This window comes from Lathyrus oleraceus, chromosome 5 (assembly GCF_024323335.1).
Source record: "Lathyrus oleraceus cultivar Zhongwan6 chromosome 5, CAAS_Psat_ZW6_1.0, whole genome shotgun sequence".
Taxonomy (NCBI): Eukaryota; Viridiplantae; Streptophyta; class Magnoliopsida; order Fabales; family Fabaceae; genus Lathyrus; species Lathyrus oleraceus.
The window spans coordinates 338,214,563-338,231,429 of NC_066583.1; the positions used below are offsets into that span (position 1 = coordinate 338,214,563).

The 16,867-nt window shown below is 30.4% G+C and overlaps 3 protein-coding genes and 1 non-coding gene across 7 annotated transcripts; 2 read left to right on the plus strand and 2 right to left on the minus strand.

The window, feature by feature from the left end:
* Nucleotides 1-3,612: 3,612 nt before the first annotated feature.
* LOC127084479 (probable protein phosphatase 2C 26) lies at nucleotides 3,613-6,344 on the minus strand. Of its 4 annotated transcripts, none has more exons than XM_051024936.1 (11): nucleotides 6,102-6,344; nucleotides 5,945-5,999; nucleotides 5,799-5,878; nucleotides 5,589-5,670; nucleotides 5,400-5,470; nucleotides 5,189-5,268; nucleotides 4,960-5,057; nucleotides 4,634-4,757; nucleotides 4,462-4,544; nucleotides 4,099-4,147; nucleotides 3,613-4,017 (listed from the first exon to the last, which is right to left on the minus strand). In XM_051024936.1, the coding sequence occupies exons 1-11, from the start codon at nucleotides 6,257-6,259 to the stop codon at nucleotides 3,965-3,967; spliced, it is 933 nt and encodes a 310-aa protein (XP_050880893.1). In that variant the 5' UTR covers nucleotides 6,260-6,344; the 3' UTR covers nucleotides 3,613-3,964. The 4 variants fall into 4 exon arrangements, 2 of the variants coding, with proteins under 2 accessions (XP_050880893.1, XP_050880892.1); XM_051024935.1 differs by having other exon boundaries at nucleotides 5,400-5,473; XR_007788720.1 differs by lacking the exon at nucleotides 3,613-4,017 and having other exon boundaries at nucleotides 4,093-4,147; nucleotides 4,462-4,539.
* A 41-nt stretch (nucleotides 6,345-6,385) lies between these two features.
* TRNAG-GCC (transfer RNA glycine (anticodon GCC)) lies at nucleotides 6,386-6,456 on the plus strand. Its single transcript has one exon. It is a non-coding gene; the product is annotated as a tRNA-Gly (tRNA).
* Nucleotides 6,453-7,259, plus strand: LOC127084480 (uncharacterized). Its single transcript, XM_051024937.1, has 2 exons — nucleotides 6,453-6,613; nucleotides 6,691-7,259. The coding sequence occupies exons 1-2, from the start codon at nucleotides 6,583-6,585 to the stop codon at nucleotides 7,131-7,133; spliced, it is 474 nt and encodes a 157-aa protein (XP_050880894.1). The 5' UTR covers nucleotides 6,453-6,582; the 3' UTR covers nucleotides 7,134-7,259.
* A 170-nt stretch (nucleotides 7,260-7,429) lies between these two features.
* On the minus strand, nucleotides 7,430-11,109 carry LOC127084477 (uncharacterized). The gene is made up of 10 exons (XM_051024934.1): nucleotides 10,704-11,109; nucleotides 10,536-10,621; nucleotides 10,377-10,443; nucleotides 9,472-9,614; nucleotides 8,865-8,913; nucleotides 8,633-8,770; nucleotides 8,448-8,528; nucleotides 8,194-8,370; nucleotides 8,028-8,114; nucleotides 7,430-7,929 (listed from the first exon to the last, which is right to left on the minus strand). The coding sequence occupies exons 1-10, from the start codon at nucleotides 10,959-10,961 to the stop codon at nucleotides 7,867-7,869; spliced, it is 1,149 nt and encodes a 382-aa protein (XP_050880891.1). The 5' UTR covers nucleotides 10,962-11,109; the 3' UTR covers nucleotides 7,430-7,866.
* Nucleotides 11,110-16,867: the final 5,758 nt, after the last annotated feature.

A 16,867-nucleotide genomic window follows, 5' to 3' on the forward strand; every position in this document is an offset into this window, starting at 1 on the left:
AAACACAATCATCACTTTGATCCCTCTCAATTCTCTTTTTATTTTCTCTCCCCTCATTTTTTGTAGAACAAAAAAGCTCTTGCTCTAACAGATTTGATAACTTGAGTCTGGTTCTTGATTGTGTAGAATACACAAATTCAAGGTTTTTTTTGCAATTATCAACCAAGCAAAGATGATAGATGATAATAACTTCTAATCCTTGATGGAAAGAACTAGGAGAAATGACACAAACAAATGAAGATTTGGTTTGGCTATTAAGATACACTCGAAGTATTTGAAAATGATAATCAAGAACTCACAGCAAATACAACTGAAGCACAAAAGAATGTTCTTAACGAAGAGAAAAAGAAAGGTTACAAGGATATTAACACAATACAAGCAGCATGTGATATTTTGATCAAATATTATGAAGGATAACACAAAATGAAGGGTGTTAAGTTGGAATCTTTGAGAAGGCATTATGGATTGTTGCAAACAGAAAAGAATGAAATTGTTGCAACATATGCATCAAAATTTAATGTTTGGTTCACATGATAAAAAGTTGTTGTGAAATGTAACTAGGAAATGATTATTGAAAAGGTGATGAGAGCACTCATTACTCATTTTGATCATAGGATAGTTTATATACAATAATTTATAACCTTAACAAATATGGAGATGAAGGGTCTAATGGGGTCTCTAAAAGCACACATGAGTTGAGGATTCTTGAAAGAAATGGAATGCACAAGTCAATTCAAGCTCTGCAGGCTCAACCTTTCAAGATGAATGGTGGTTTTGAGATGCACAATGGCAAGAAGACTCAAGATAAATTCAAGAAGTATAAAGGTTCAAGCTCTCAGATGACCAATCATGCCTAAAAGGATGAGGGACATCAAACTTCAACCAAGAAAAGACTCAAAGCAATGACAAGAAGCACATTCAGTGTTATAAATGTAAAAAGGGTCATTATGCCTCAGATTGCTGGTACAATAAAGTAAAGGAGAAGACTCGAGACAGAGGTGATGATGAAGCTAAGATAGTACAAGATGATTAAGATTTCCAGGATAATAAAGTAAAGGAGAAGGCTCGGGCAGAGGTGATGATGAAGTTAAGACAGTCCAAGATAATTCAGATTGTTATTATAATAAAGTAAAGGATAAGGCTCAGACAAAGGTGATGATGAAGTTAAGATAGTCTAAAATGATTCAGATGATGACACTATAGTGTTCATGGTTACAATGTCTGAAGATCAACATAAAGTAGAATCGTTGTTTCTAGATACACGTTGCTCAAATCATATGACAAGCCGCAAGAATTAGTTGGTAGTGTTTGAGCATAAGAAAGAGTAAGATGAGATTAACGGATAGTATAATCCTACAGGCTAAAAGATCTGGAAACATGGTAATCAAAAGGAATGATGATAAATCTCGAATCATTGAGGATGTGTTGTTTGTACCAGAAATGGAGTGCAATCTACAAAGTGTTTTCCATCTAATAGAGAAAAACTTACTCGTAATCATGAAAAATGATGTCATTGAGCTATATAATCCTAACTACATCTTTGTCTTCTAGTCTAACTATAAATTAGGGAAATAATTAGTCAAAAATAGTTATTGATATAAATAAATCGATAGGAACAGGCGTGAATCAATCAAAAAGGAAAAACTAGAATGATTAATTCTCTCTTTATTTTTAAATTTGGTGTGTGCCATAGTGTTTATAGAACTTGTTAGAAATCGGATCATCCAGTTAATTCTGATTTAATACATATACAATTTTTTTTATTGAAATAGACTTATTTGACTAAGTCTTTCGATTTTATCTGAGACATTCATGCAACTCAACTAGTGACTCTTTGGTTCAAGCACCAACTCTTCAATTGTCTGGGTATTGCAGTAGATTCTCTAGTGTGAGTTTCAAGTTGACAGGACGAGTGATCTATGTGAACCTAAATTCAAGATGGGGCTCTCACCGTTGAAGTAGACAAATGCGAGATACGAATATTATGACATTTTATGGTGATTTTTCTAACAGCATAAGGGGCAGTCATATTTATACAAGTTTTATATCAATATGGACCATAGAAGCTCAATCATGTCTTAAAGGATATTCTAGATATGTACTTTCGCATTAACCCTGTTTAGTTTAGTAAATCACGTAAAAAAAAGGTTTCTACGAAAATGCAGTTATGAGTTATCTCATGTTAGTTATTTTTCAATAAATTGGATTGAATCCAAAAGCACAGTTCTGGATTAACCCACCACAGGAATTGTTCATACATAATCTGTTATGGAAGCAATTTTTAATTTGAAATAGTTAAACCTAGAAAAAGAGATCAATCAATATTTATACAATTAATGTTGAAAATACATTAAAATGTATCAAATTTACATCGTTGACAATATCATTCCAACATTACATACAAAAACGAGTCACCGCCTAAATACATTATTAGATAAAAACTAAAATGCATCAAAAAATGTTTTGCCACCTAAATCTATATCTATGGGTGGTTTCACCTTTGACTTTTTCTTATTTGATTCTCTTTCAATCTCGCTCAACTTGGTGAATTCTTCCATCCTATCCAAAAGGTTATTCGACCAAGTTTCAGCTTTCATTATGGAATGAGTTGTCCACTCCGATGATATCCGTGGTATATGACATCTCGGTTTCAAATAAACTTGAACAAAATATAGTGATTTTGAAAGACACCAAATACACATAATGTGTCTGGTTGGATCATTAGGTCGGCCACTCCAAAGTGGAAAAAAAGTTTCTAAGAAGTCATATATTATCATATCAATACACGTCTTATTATATGCACTAGTTATAAGATGTTCCGTTTTAAGGAAGTGCATCCATTTTCCCTTTGGTTCCTGACCGCTAACATAAGGAATAAGAGATTCATGAATTGCATCAAAATATTCGTTTTTTCCCGAATAACATTGTGTATGATTCCTTATGTGTTTAAATCTTTGAGAAGTTGTTAGAGGACAAGTGTATGATGCTCCTCTCCTCAACCGAACAAAGATGAAACAGTACGATAACCGGGGTTACTCTCACCCTTAAAATCCATAATTTGATAACAGGTACTAGAGTTGGGGCCTTAAAAAAAATTACTACATTAAGGTTAAAAATAACAAGTTTGGAAAATGATGTCATTTGGTGAAAACCGGTACTAGAGTTGGGGGATACTGTTCTAGTTCCTAGGATAACCACGGTTAGTTGCCCACAACCTAAATCTTCCTTTCCAATTTCAAAGACTATGTTTTAGACTGATATTGTTATCGTTGTGTTGTTTTGAGAGTGTAAAAAATGTTAGAATTAATTGTCTTAGTTCCTATTTTTGTTATAGATAGTTATTAGTTAATTAATTTTGTTATAAGTTACTTAAAATTAAATTTGTCAGTTGATCATATCACTAAATAAAATGTATCACAGATTTTTTATAATAATTTTCTTATCATTTAAATCAATACTACACAATTTATTCATCACTTAAATATCAATCATAAATTTCTGCAATGGTATTCATTCACGCTCCCTTGTCTCTTTATTCACATGTTATGTATCACAGCATGTTAGAACCATATTGTGCAGTTGTGTGTGCATTTGTTGGAGACTTAGAGGAAATAAGCTCAAGCTGTCAGGGAAATACATTATTCTAACATTACAAGTTTTTCCTTACCACTACTGACTGGTTCTGTTTTTCAACTCACCATCATAGTTCTCCACCGTATCAGAGACAAGTTTTATGTACAACATTTCATAAACAAAAACAAACTTACAATGAATATCATATAAAGCTTTTTTCTCTAACAATGAAGCACTAGAGGCTTGATGGAAAAGTAGAAGTATTTCATGAAGAAAAATTAATAATTTTTTATAAGAGCATCACCAAAATTTATAGGCACAATCTACTTCAGAAAACTCCTGCTCTGGTGATCTCAACATTCCAGACCTTGTTTTCTTTATGCATATCATCTCATGAACTTACAACCTGACCAACAATTACAGTAATATCATCAAGCTTCCCACCTGTTTATTACAACAGAAAAAGTAAGGTCAGCAACATATAGATAGAAAATAAAAGTTATTTTAGAATTTTCTATGCCACACCTGTGAGCTTCATTCCAAGAATCTTCTTCCACAGCGGAGCTTCAAAGCCCTGGAAAATTGTTAACAATGCATCAAAAAAGAAAAAGACAGTTAATAGAATTGTCTTTCCTTTTTATTTGTCTATCTATTTTATGCACACACAAATATAGAATGTGTTTTCAACTTTTCTGGCGTTTCTTGCAGACAATATTTTTTAGTCATTTGTGTAACTGTCAACTTGTTCAATGACTACAAACTCTTTTGAACCGGAGAATATGACTTCCATATTTATAAGTTATTTTCCAAAACAATTCAACAATTATAAAATAATGCATCATTTTATATAATCATTTTTTCATAAACAAATGAAGTCTATTTCTTTACCTTGGATCTGGCCTCCAATGAATAGGGAGAATCAAAATTTGAATCCCTTGCATGACTGCTTGCCAAGTTAGCTAATGCCTTTGCTAGCAACAAAATGAATTGTGAATCGGTGAAAGTCCTACAGTCAATCTAAGTTCCTCAAAACTGACTAAATCAAGAAGGAAGACAATACCAGCCTCGGAAACATCTCTGTATCTGGCGACGGTTAGAGCAATTTCATGGTCAAAAACATTATCATAGAGGCCATCAGACCCCATGACGATTATGTCTCCTTCCATCAACTCCACATTACTTACCTGTTTCCATGTCAAGGTTAATAAACGAAAATATAATAGTACTACATTTATCTCAAATGTGAAATCCATGTTATCCCCTTTGGGAAATAGTGTATTTACTTTCTTACTCATTATGGTAACATATATCTTGCCCTTCACCCAAGTCATGTAAGGTATTTAAACACAAATACCAGAAAGAGTAGTGGCAAATGTCAAATGTTACCATTGCATCAAGGTATGTTTGGCCAACCCTCTCAGAGCTCAGTTGGAATGGACAGTCAAAGTAATGTTCTTGCGGAGAAGTAGAAAAAGTTACGATACCTGGAAAAGGAACACAGAAATTCAAGTTCTAAACATTCAGAGTGTTTTGGATAAGAGAAGAAACGAAGATTGGAAAAAAATATATATTATAGGCAAGATTGAATAACTCCTTCTTTAACACAACATATTACCATTACGGATAACTCTTAATCCACAATCACCAACATTGGCTATCTTCAGATTCCCATTCTTTTCCAACATAGCAATGATGCTTCACAGAATCGCATACAGTAAATCGATGAGATATATATAATGTCGTAGAATAGTTTAAAATTAAAACGCAAATCAATTGTTATCTTTTTAATCCAAATTAGCATGCTAAATAAAAAATGATAAACTTACACAGTAGCTGAGCCTGTAGAGAAAGTAGCAGCATGTGCTTTCCTTATAAGAATCCGAGGATCATTGTTCACCTGCTAAATCCACCAATATTCAACATTTTATTAGCAAACAGCAGTACATGTACATGCATAGAAGCATTCTTATTGATCCATGGCTGAAAATGGGAAGATAAAAAAACATTTATCATACCTCTTCATCTCCTACAAAATTGTAGGCATTAGCCATCAATTCGCGGGGGAACAACGAAGGATCCACATCCTCTTCAGCCCAACTGCAAAGCATAACACAAAAGCATGTTGAGAGAAATTATCCCAAAACAATATCTCAATATGATGCATAACATCAAAATTTAAATTGACAATAATTATATAAAACTGAAGCTTGTGAGAGAGTAAGTACCCAGAGACACCATCAGCAACAGCAATAACTCCTCCATTATAGTTGCTCACAAAGAAAGCATCTTCCCCACCTTTATCAACCTTCACAAACACCACAAATTAAGCAAGTGACAAATAGATACACCAAAAATAAATAAATAAAACTACCTTTTTTGGATGTGGAATAAGGCAAGTCCCAACAGAAAATGATACCTCTGATGACCTAAAACCACAGAAATAACAAAAAATTAAACCAAAACCCATTGTTAATAAAGGCCCAAATAAGCATTAAGATTCAAAAACAAAAAATGAAGAGTTTGCTAACCTAATAACAGGGTTAAGTTCTGAAGACGGAGAAGAAGAGAAAACTACCCTTTTCCTCCTCTTAGCGGTTTCATCAATAGCAGATATAGAATATTGAATAAGTGGTTGAGAGTGAGAATGAGAAATCATCATTGCAGTCCTCAATATTGGAATTGCCATTCCAACAACACCCTCTATCCTTCACTGTTTACACACTACCATGAATATCAACTTTATCATGATTTTCCAACCCAAAGCAAATAAAATATTGAATAAATTTAATTAAATTAAAACTTAAAATAACAAGCACCAGTGGTCTAGTGGTAGAATAGTACCCTGCCACGGTACAGACCCGGGTTCGATTCCCGGCTGGTGCATTAGTTATATCTTTTTTTCGCTTTAATAATTACTTCAATTTTATAAAAGAAAAATATTTGTAGTTATTTATTTATTCATGATCTTGCATAGTTCTTATCTTCGTTCTTTACTTTCATATCTCAGCGATGAATAGTGCATCCATTGATTCTATTGAAGGTTTTTTTTTTCTCTCTGAAAAAAATTATTTATTATTAACTGCTTCATGAATTGATTCGCTTTTTTTTTATTGGTAGAAAACGGACATGGGAGCGATTCGGATGCGAATTCAGAGGACGGATTGGAATACTACCAGCCGATTTCTGCGGTAGACGACGACGGAAGCTCAGACGGAGAGCACGGCGAGTTCCAGCAACTTCCGAACGGGTACAGTGTGCACGGTGGAGCGGAGAACGGGATCTCGACGCTTGATCTGAACGACGGCGTAGAACAGAAGAGCAGCGACGGGGAAGAAGAGGAGGAAAGGAGTGGAGAAGAATTTGAAAACGAGATTCGGAGAGCGTTGAGAGAAGATGAGAACAGAAGGACTGCGCCGCTGACGACGGAGAACACGACGAGGGTGATGGAGGCGATGCGTGGCATTTCATTTGTCGGAGAGGTTCCTCAATGGGCTTCACAAGTTCCGGAGGATCGTTGGATTGATCAAATTCGTAGACGCAGACAATCATCAAACACTTGAAGGAAAAATTTGTTATGCAAATTCATGTTTTTTTTTCTCTCTTCATTTCAATTATGAATTCGTCTTCTTTTTAACTTTGTATTATTCATTTCAAAATTAATGTTATTGAGAAGATGCTTAAAGTGATTTATCTTTCTCATTTCAGCTTTAGTAATTATTAATTACACACTTGTAAATGAACATTCACAATTTCATAATAGGTGGAATCTAATTATTTATAAGCTACCTAAACCTTGTTTAAAGTAAATTTCAAGTATTATGAGAAATTTGGTGTAATGGGACAATAAGTAGTAACATTGCATAAATTTGACTAAATTGTATATAAACTAATTATTCCTCAAATGTCATTTCAAATCTTAAATCAACAATTGTTTCATCTAAAATTTAGTGATACAAAGATTTAAGTAGATATTAACTCAGAAATATAGATAAGGTGTACAGCTTTCTATAAGATTACATAAATAAACTGGAATTCTAAGCAATGACATCAAACACTGATCTAATTTGTTCATAACTGCATCTATTGGTGGATTAAATATTTTTAACTTCAAAACTGGAATTCAAATCTGACTGAAGCTGCTCTTTGCTCACAGAAGCTTCAGGATCCATCCATGCGTTCTGTCTGGTGATTTGGAGTAGCTCACGCTCATTCTCTCATGAAAATTAAAAATGCAATATTATAGTTGTTTGTTTGTATTGGAAGCTACATAAGTAGCAAGGTCCTGCAGTCTTATTAAGCACCTATGTTTTCAATTTCGGTACTTTTGTCCATTCTTTTGACAATTCCAGCAATAACCTGAAGAGTACAGAGAAAAAAAGTCAGCAAATTTGTAAAACTACAGGACTCAATTGAGGTTTGAGGATGCTGATATAGGCTGTGTGTAGATTTTCAACCTTTCCGGGTCCTAGCTCATAGCCTTTCTTCAGCCCCTTGGATAGAAGAGTCTTCACTGTTGTTTCCCATTGAACAGGGGAAGTAACCTGCCAATTGCATTAAAAATGTGATTATTTCCCTTTCACGCATATGCTCATAGGATAGAAACAAGTATCACCAGCTTACTTGTCGGGCCAATATCTTCTTTATTGTGTCAGGATCTGCATGGGGCTGAGCATTCACATTGGAAATGACTGGTATTCTTGGGGTTCTAATGTCTGTTGATGCCAATGCTGCTTCCAATCTTGAAACAGCGGGTTCCATAAAACTAGTATGGAAAGCACCTGCAACAGCTAGGCGCACCTGCAACAATGAAGAAAAAGCATTACTACTTTGCGAAAGGCGGTGTGAATAAGACAAGTTTAGGGGGAATATCATACAGTCATTCGAGCCTTGAAAGATTTTGCTTTGGCTTCCACCACCTCAATTCCTTTTATTCCTCCAGAGACAGCATAGTTTCCCTACCAAAAATATAACAATTAATTCCATAGAAGTTATTTATCAGATATTTTAGATATAAAATTTTGCCTGAGGTTGCTAAGAGCTAGAGCCGCGAGAACCTTACTGGACATAGGAAATTTGCAATTTGAACCTTCTCAGCTTCAGGCACTTCCTGATTGGCTGCATCACACAACTGCTGGACCTTCTCTGAGTCCAATCCTACCACACTGACCATGGCACTTCTAACAGCATCAGAAGCATCCTGTATTCATGTGAATTCAACTTTACTTTCCAAAGATATTGGTGGTGTAACTATGCAAGTCAGACAAGAAACTAAACCAACTACCACAGATTACCTGCATGGCTTCACCCCTCAGTTTCACCAATTTCAGTCCATCTTCAAAGCTTACAATCAAATTAAATACAAGAGTCAAGAGCATGTAAATCAAGAAATAAGTTGAACTTTTACGAAAAAAACCACTCAAAGGATATTTCTGTGAAGCAATTTATATATGCAGAATCATGCAGGGAATAAACTTCTTTATTAGGCGTACGCTACAAGCTGAAAGCAAATGGTCATAACTTTTCATAAATTTATAGTCGTATACTGCCAAAAATAAAACCATTTACTAGATTGTGATGACTTTTGTGATTTAAACTATATAAACCTTAAATTATTCACATATAGAGAAACCAATAGAATAAATAGTTGGGCCACTCACACATATCTAATTGGTCTTCCTAATGCCACAGCCATCAACAAAGAAAAGGTGAAACTCAAAAATACCGTACAGAAATTTCATGGCAAAAGAAGGGTCACATATGTTGTGATTACATATTGCACTTTTTCTAAATAATTCTTGATAAATGGGGGGAAATATGAAAAATAGAGGCAATGAAAGAGGAAGGTGGGAGCAATAGAAAATACATGGTAATTAATAATAGTTACTCTTGTCAACTCACCTGAAAGCCCCAGCAAATGCTAGAGCAGTATATTCTCCTAGGCTCAAACCACATGTAACATCAACGGAATCAATAATCTGCTCACCTCCCTCACGCGCACGAAGTAGCTCAACAGCAGCAAGACTGGTGACGTAAAGGGCAGGCTGAAGAAGCAAAGAATTAGATGACAGACTAACATCTGACACTTTTATAACCAACGAAATTTCATGGAGAACAGAGTGACGTGTGCATTCTTTTGTATGAAAGACCTATATATACTATCATACAGATGTTGGCCCCTTTATTCTTTTTCTCTATTCTTTCTTTTAAAATATTGATTACATGGGAGGTCTAAAGTCTGATGAGGAGGGAAGGGAATGCTCAAGTGCAGGCAATGTGGCCTAGGCGGGGGAATAGACTCTGGTTATATTATAGCTCTTAGATTCATATTTCATCTTTAAGGTTAAGGCTTGGTTGTTGTAAGGTTAAGTGATCGACAGCAACTAGCTTTAAATCATCAAGAGAGATTTAAAGGTATATTCTCTATCAGGGAAGTTGAAACATCATTAATCCATGTAGCCAACCCCACCTAATATAAGAGGTTTGGTGGTTGTTGCTATAATATTTCTAATCCGGTGAAGTATATAAGCTTAAGGCGCAAATCAATCTTCGAACTCGAACTTAATCTGAATCCTGAAGTGATCCACCAGAAGTGATTTCTGTTTATTCAACTTCCAGCTATTAAACTAATATTTCCTAACACAAACCAACTCTAGTACACTGATTTGGTACATTGATCTATTGTTTTGAATCATTTATACTAGATCAACAAACATGAACCAATGACTCACAAATGGGCTCCAAATCAAATTATCACCTTGATTGTTAGTTATACTACTAAACATATCAACAGCCTGGACGCATACCTGACTGATAACGGTCGAATTCAGCTTTTCCTTCGGCCCATTAACGCATACATCAAGAAGATCAAACCTAAATCAGAAAAAAAAAAAATCATATCAATATGCAATACAAACCATAAAATCTTGTAATTAAATTCATAATACTAGCTAGTAAGTAAGTACCCTAATATCTCATTAGCCTTCTTGTACAAAATTGCAGCAGCAGGAACATTCTGAGCTTCTTTTCCCATTCCAATAGCTTGAGCACCCTGAAAACACATAAAATCAAATAATTTCGTTGACACACTTTCCTTTTCAATTCGAATCATAATTGCAGAGTGGAAAATGCACCTGGCCGGGGAAGAGGAAGGCATTGGAGACTTTATAATCCGCTAAGGAAGCGTCATGGATGGAAGCCTGAGATCCGGTGGAGATGCTCGCGGTAACCCTAGATCGAGGGAAGTGATGGTTTTGAAGAGAGAGGGTTTGAGGTGAGAGAGTGGGGAAGATAGGGGAAAAGGAGGGAAGAGTGAGAGAAGAAGACATTGTAGAGAGAGAAAAAGGATTGCGAAGAATGCGAGAATGGGAATGGTGGAAGAAAGGGTGCATTCAAGTAAGGTGTAGTATGGTTTTGTTTTAGTTATGGCGGAGGTACCAAGAGATAGTAATAGTTAGAAGTGGTAAAGTGTTTGTCTTCAAAACCAAAGAAACCGGCCAACTACTTGACTATCATATTAGTACACTAATGGGATATATACGGATACTTTGGATATGTTACCCCGATTTCTTTTTAAAATATTTGAATTTGTTTTCAAAATATAACTAAAAAAAAAGGAAAAATAAAATTGTTTTCTTTATTATTTTTTATTAAAAGATATATTTTACTTATACGAGGATTATAAATATAATTTTTCAATGTACCGTATATTTTTATGTATGCAATATTATTTTATTTTTGACATTATTTATAAAAATATTTGAATAGAAAAACTTATTTTCAATTAAAAAAAATAAGATTCATTTATTAATTTAAAAATGATATTTGTCATTAATAATATGTATTAATGAAATGATTATATCAATAATATATATATAAATAAATATTAGTAATATAAATAAATATATTTTGATTGGGTTTAAATTTCATACATTATTTTAAATATTTTATTTTTATTTTTATTTTCTTTAATTATATAAAAAAAATAATAACGTTCGTAAGATTCTGGTATACTACGTATAATTAGATGTAAAGAATCACGATACAACTATTCATTGATAAATTTATTTAAATTTAATTTGTTTCATATCTTCTAAATAAAAATTGAAATAATTATAATATACAATTCATTATTTTTTTATTAAAATCATACATCTGAATACTTCATTACTATATTCTTACCTCTCGCAAATATCTAATTGGCCATGGGTTCACCTCTAAGAAAGAAAAAAAAATTAAAAAGAAATTAAATAAATATTTTACATTTTTTTATGAAGATGAATATTAATAGTGATATTAGGCGTAAAAAATCATGATACAACTATTCACTAATAAATTATTTTAATTTTATTTTTTTTTCATATATTTTAAATAAAAATTGAAATAATTATAATATATTGTTCAATATATTTTTTTATTAAAATCATACACGTGAATAATTCATTTAACTGAAATATTATTTAAAATAAATAGTTTTAAAAATATTATTAACATAAAAAGAGAACAATTATTAATTTTATATATTTTATTGTTATTAAATTATTTTTGTCTAAATGATTCTCTAAAAATTACAATGAAGCGTGTAATTCATACCATCAATAACTTTTTATCACTAATTAATTAGTTATTTTTGTATTTATTAAATTTTAAAAAACAAATATAATATACTAATTATAATTTATGATTACAACTATACACATAACAAATATTTGTGGTTAAATATTCTTATAATTTATATTATACAAATTTATATTACACATAACAAAAAATATTCTTATAATTTATATTATACAAATTTAATTATAACAAATTTGTAATAATATAATATAATAGAATGTTTTTTATTAAATAATAAAATATTCTTATATATTTATATTATACAAATTTAATTATAATAAATAATATAATAGATTTTTTTATTAAATAATATTTAAATTCAGAATTTATTAAAAATAAAAATTTAATAAATAATTAAAAATATTACAACTTTTATTTGCATGATTTAACAGAGTAAAAATCACCTCGCAAATCATGTATTTGTCAAATGTAAATTACTTAGCAACAATTTATATTCCTAGTTATAAAATTCTAAAATTAATATTCATTAACCATCATCTTCTTCATCATTTTCTTCTTCCTCATTTTGGTTTACGATCCAAATCCATCAACCCCGTCATATCCACCAAAACCTTGAGTTTCACCCATAGAAGCATGAATTGGATTCCTTTGTGAGAGCAACATAAACTCTTGCATTTATTGTTGTGTAGCTCTCATTTGCTCTGGTGAAACTCTAAGCCTTTTGTGCAGTTTCACATGTCACAACTTCCTGTGTTGCTGCTTCGCGTGCTGTTGTTTCACGTGATGTCTCACCTTGAGCTAATTGTCTTATGGTTTCTTCCATTTCAGGGGTTAATATTGGGGGACGTGACAATCCTTCACCATCTTCAATTCTTGTGAATAAACTTCTATTCCTGGTTGTATAGTTGGCAGCTAAAGATCCAACACCATAAAATTTCTCATTTTTTCTCTTTCTATCAATTGTACCTATCCAAATATAAACATCAAGAGTCGGATCAGTAGGAATTGGGCCCCTAGGAATAACATACTCAGGATGTTGAGATTGAATTTCTTCTACCCTTTTACGATATTCCTTCTACACATAAGTAGAAAATTAAATTGAATAATATAGTTTATACAATTTAGTTAAATAAAAGAACTAAATAAAATATTTAAATATTGATATCAATTTACCTGAGTATTTGTGGCACACTAGTTGTTATACTCATCGTTCTTCCCGTATAAGCCATTTCATAAACCTCGCTATAATGGGGTTCTTCCCTTCTGAATAGCCTAAAAAATATAATTAACTTTAATTAAACAAATATAATAAATAAGAATATAATTTTTTTAAGTAGTGAAATGAAAATATAATTACCATATTTTGAGCAAGTTGGACGATACTAATACTTCCAACTCTATGATTGGGGTCCATTTTTAGATGTTCTATGTTGCTTTGCTTTTGTAGATTTAGCCTTAAACTCATATAAATTCCAATAAACAAGCATTTCATCAAAGATATCATGGCCCATCCATAGAGGGCATATTGTTTTTTGTTCCCAACCAATTCTAGCACGCCTAAGCTTGTTAGAAAATCGGGCCGATGTTCTCCTCCTAAAATTTAAGTTCAATCTTTGGCTCATCAATTATTTCACATGTGCATTTCTCCTGCAATATTGAGAAAAAAAATAATTAAACAACATAGAAAATTAAAAAATAATTATTTAAGATGAATGATTACTTAAAAAACATACCACTAGTGTAAATAAGGGATTTAACACCAACATTTTAGAGATTTAATACCTGCTTTTTTTCGGTGTTGTTGCTACCGGTACTGTAAGTATGATTATAAGTGTTACATATTGGTGTTGAAACTAAAATTCGATACTTTTTCTCTTTTAAATAGGTGTAAAAACACTTATAAGTCGTACCTAATTTTTTCAAAAATCGGTGTTAAAGTTTAATGGGGTAGTTTGATTAGAAATCAACTTATGACACGTTAAAAATTTAAAAGAGTTATTTGGTCATAAATCAACATTTTACACCTGTTTTTTTTTCTTAAATTAGGTGTATAAATATTTCTTATAATGTTTGTATAACATGTATAGCACACATATTATTTATTAAAGTTAGTGTTATAAATGACATCGAGTCTGATTTGATTTTAAATGAATCATCAACAAATATTATTCTCTAAAATGGATAAGAAAAAATACAAAACATAATTTTTTATTATTATTTCAACTGATCAAAATTAAAGTCACAAATTTTAGTTTAAATTTAACAAATTATACCAAAGAGTATAAATCAAAATTCAAAAACAAAATTATATTAAAAAACAATTTTAATTAATAATTTAATATTAATTCTTATAAAACATCATCTTTTATCGAATTCTCTATTTCTTTCTCTTCAAATTGATGTTGTTCTTCTGCTATTTGCAAAAAGAATTGAGCTCAAAGTTGTCGGATATTATCAATAACATCTTTGTCATATGATGATGGATCATCATATATCTACAAATACAAATAATAAAATAAATTAAATGAGAACATATTAAAACATGAAGTGATGTGATATACATATTAAAGATTAAAATACTCGTCTGCATAATGTCAAACATATTTTTCATTACATAATAACCATAAAGAAGTGCGCCCTTAAAAGACTTGCTTGATTGATTTCTAAGCGAACAAAATCAATAAAGAATATTATCATCTGAACAAATTTAATAGCATTTCATTTTTATTATTATCATTACTATTTTGGTTTATATTTAATTCCTTTTTCAGTAAAAAAATAATTAAGGTTAAATATGTGTGGCTAATTAAAATATGAAATTAATCATTGGTATATTAAATAGTATTTAAGTCCGATGTTTCACACTCTTTTTTTTTTTTGAGGTAGAATCCACAACTATATATAAAATAAATGTGAAAAAAAATATTAATTATTGAAAAAGTCAATTATATATTATTTATTTAACCTCATAATTTTAATTTTAATTCCTTTTATTTGTTTGACTGAGTTATTTGTGAATTTTTATTTATTATATAAATTTTTATTTTTATTAAGGATCATATCAACTCAAAATTTTGTATATAGAATTCGAAACTAAAAAACTAAATAAATAAAAGAGTTTAAGTTTTAATAAAACCATAAAAATATAATTTTAGATAAATTTATCAAAAATAAATGTAAAAATATATTTAAAAATTTAAATAATTTTTCTGCCATATAAATTAGTTAAGAGTGTAAAAATTAACAAGTATAGATACAAATAAAAATAATAATTTATTAGAAATTGAAGATATAGTCAGAGTTAAAAATTAGAAAACAATAAAAATCTAAATGATAACTTATTAGTAAGAATTGTAGTCTCTTCCTATTAATAATAACTTTAAATAGTATTGATAGAATAATATTATCTTCTCATTAATTGTATAATAATTAGAGTTATTATATAATAATTAAAGTTGATTAAATTTTATTTAACAAAAACAATTTTTCAATGAAGATGAAATTGATTAATTTTATTATCAATTAAATATCAAACAAATTTATAATGACAACTTTTTTTATACGAATAGATAATTTTAATTTAATAAATAATTTTAAATGTTAATTTTTTTAATTTTTATTAATAATTTAAATTTTTTAATAATAATATGTCAAACAAATTTATGAAACTTATTTCTATACAATTTTTGTAAACTTTTTGCTTAACCATGTTTAAAAGCTCAACATGACCGCACGAGGAATTTTTTGCTACAAATTCGTAAAAAATTTATCTATACAATTTTTTGCTACAAATATGAAATGATTGAAAAGAAGTTATATTTGATCCAATAAAAAAAAGAAATTATTAAATTTCATATGTCAATTCAAAAAGAGGTCTAAACCCAAATATTTTGCATAATCATATTTAAAACTCCGTATCTAGTATGTGTTCAAATTAACAATTCATTTCTTAGGTTTCTTAGAATATTACACACTTAGATATACGACGATCGAAATGAAGTTGCATTACAAAAACAAATCAAAATAAAATAATTATCACAAACCATGATAAATAGATTTCAAATTAGTAAAACACATTAGGATGAAAATCAAAATATGTTATCCTTGCTTAAGAACTAATCACAATTAACAATACCTAAAAATTAAGTATCAAATAACATATTCAATATCAAATAATAGAGTTATAAGTGATATGAAATTTTATTTCCAAAGAACACGAATTAAACAAAATTAACTAAATTAGAGTGGGGGTTTAAGAAAAATAATTATAAGTCAAAGGACATACCACAAGGATCTTGACACGGCGTCATGTGGCAATCGGAAGGGAACACCGATTCTAATTCGATTAAAACCTAAAAGAAAGGGATTACGTTTGTGATTGTTCAAAATTGATTTAGAGAAAGTTTTTTATTCTTAATATTTTTTGAGAGAATTTTTCAAGTTTGATTGAGAGAAGAATTGAGAGAGAGGATGCAATGGTCGTGAAATCCTAATATATTTTACAAGGGTAGGTTTTACAAGCGAACTTTTCTAAATTTTAACGACAATTTTAATTATTTATCTATTTTGTATATAATTTTTCCAAATCAAATTACTTACAAGCTTAAATTTTGGTGTCACATTTAATATTTCTAAAAGCAGTGTGAATATATATATATATATATATATATATATATATATATATATATATATATATATATAATTATTTTATTATTTTATA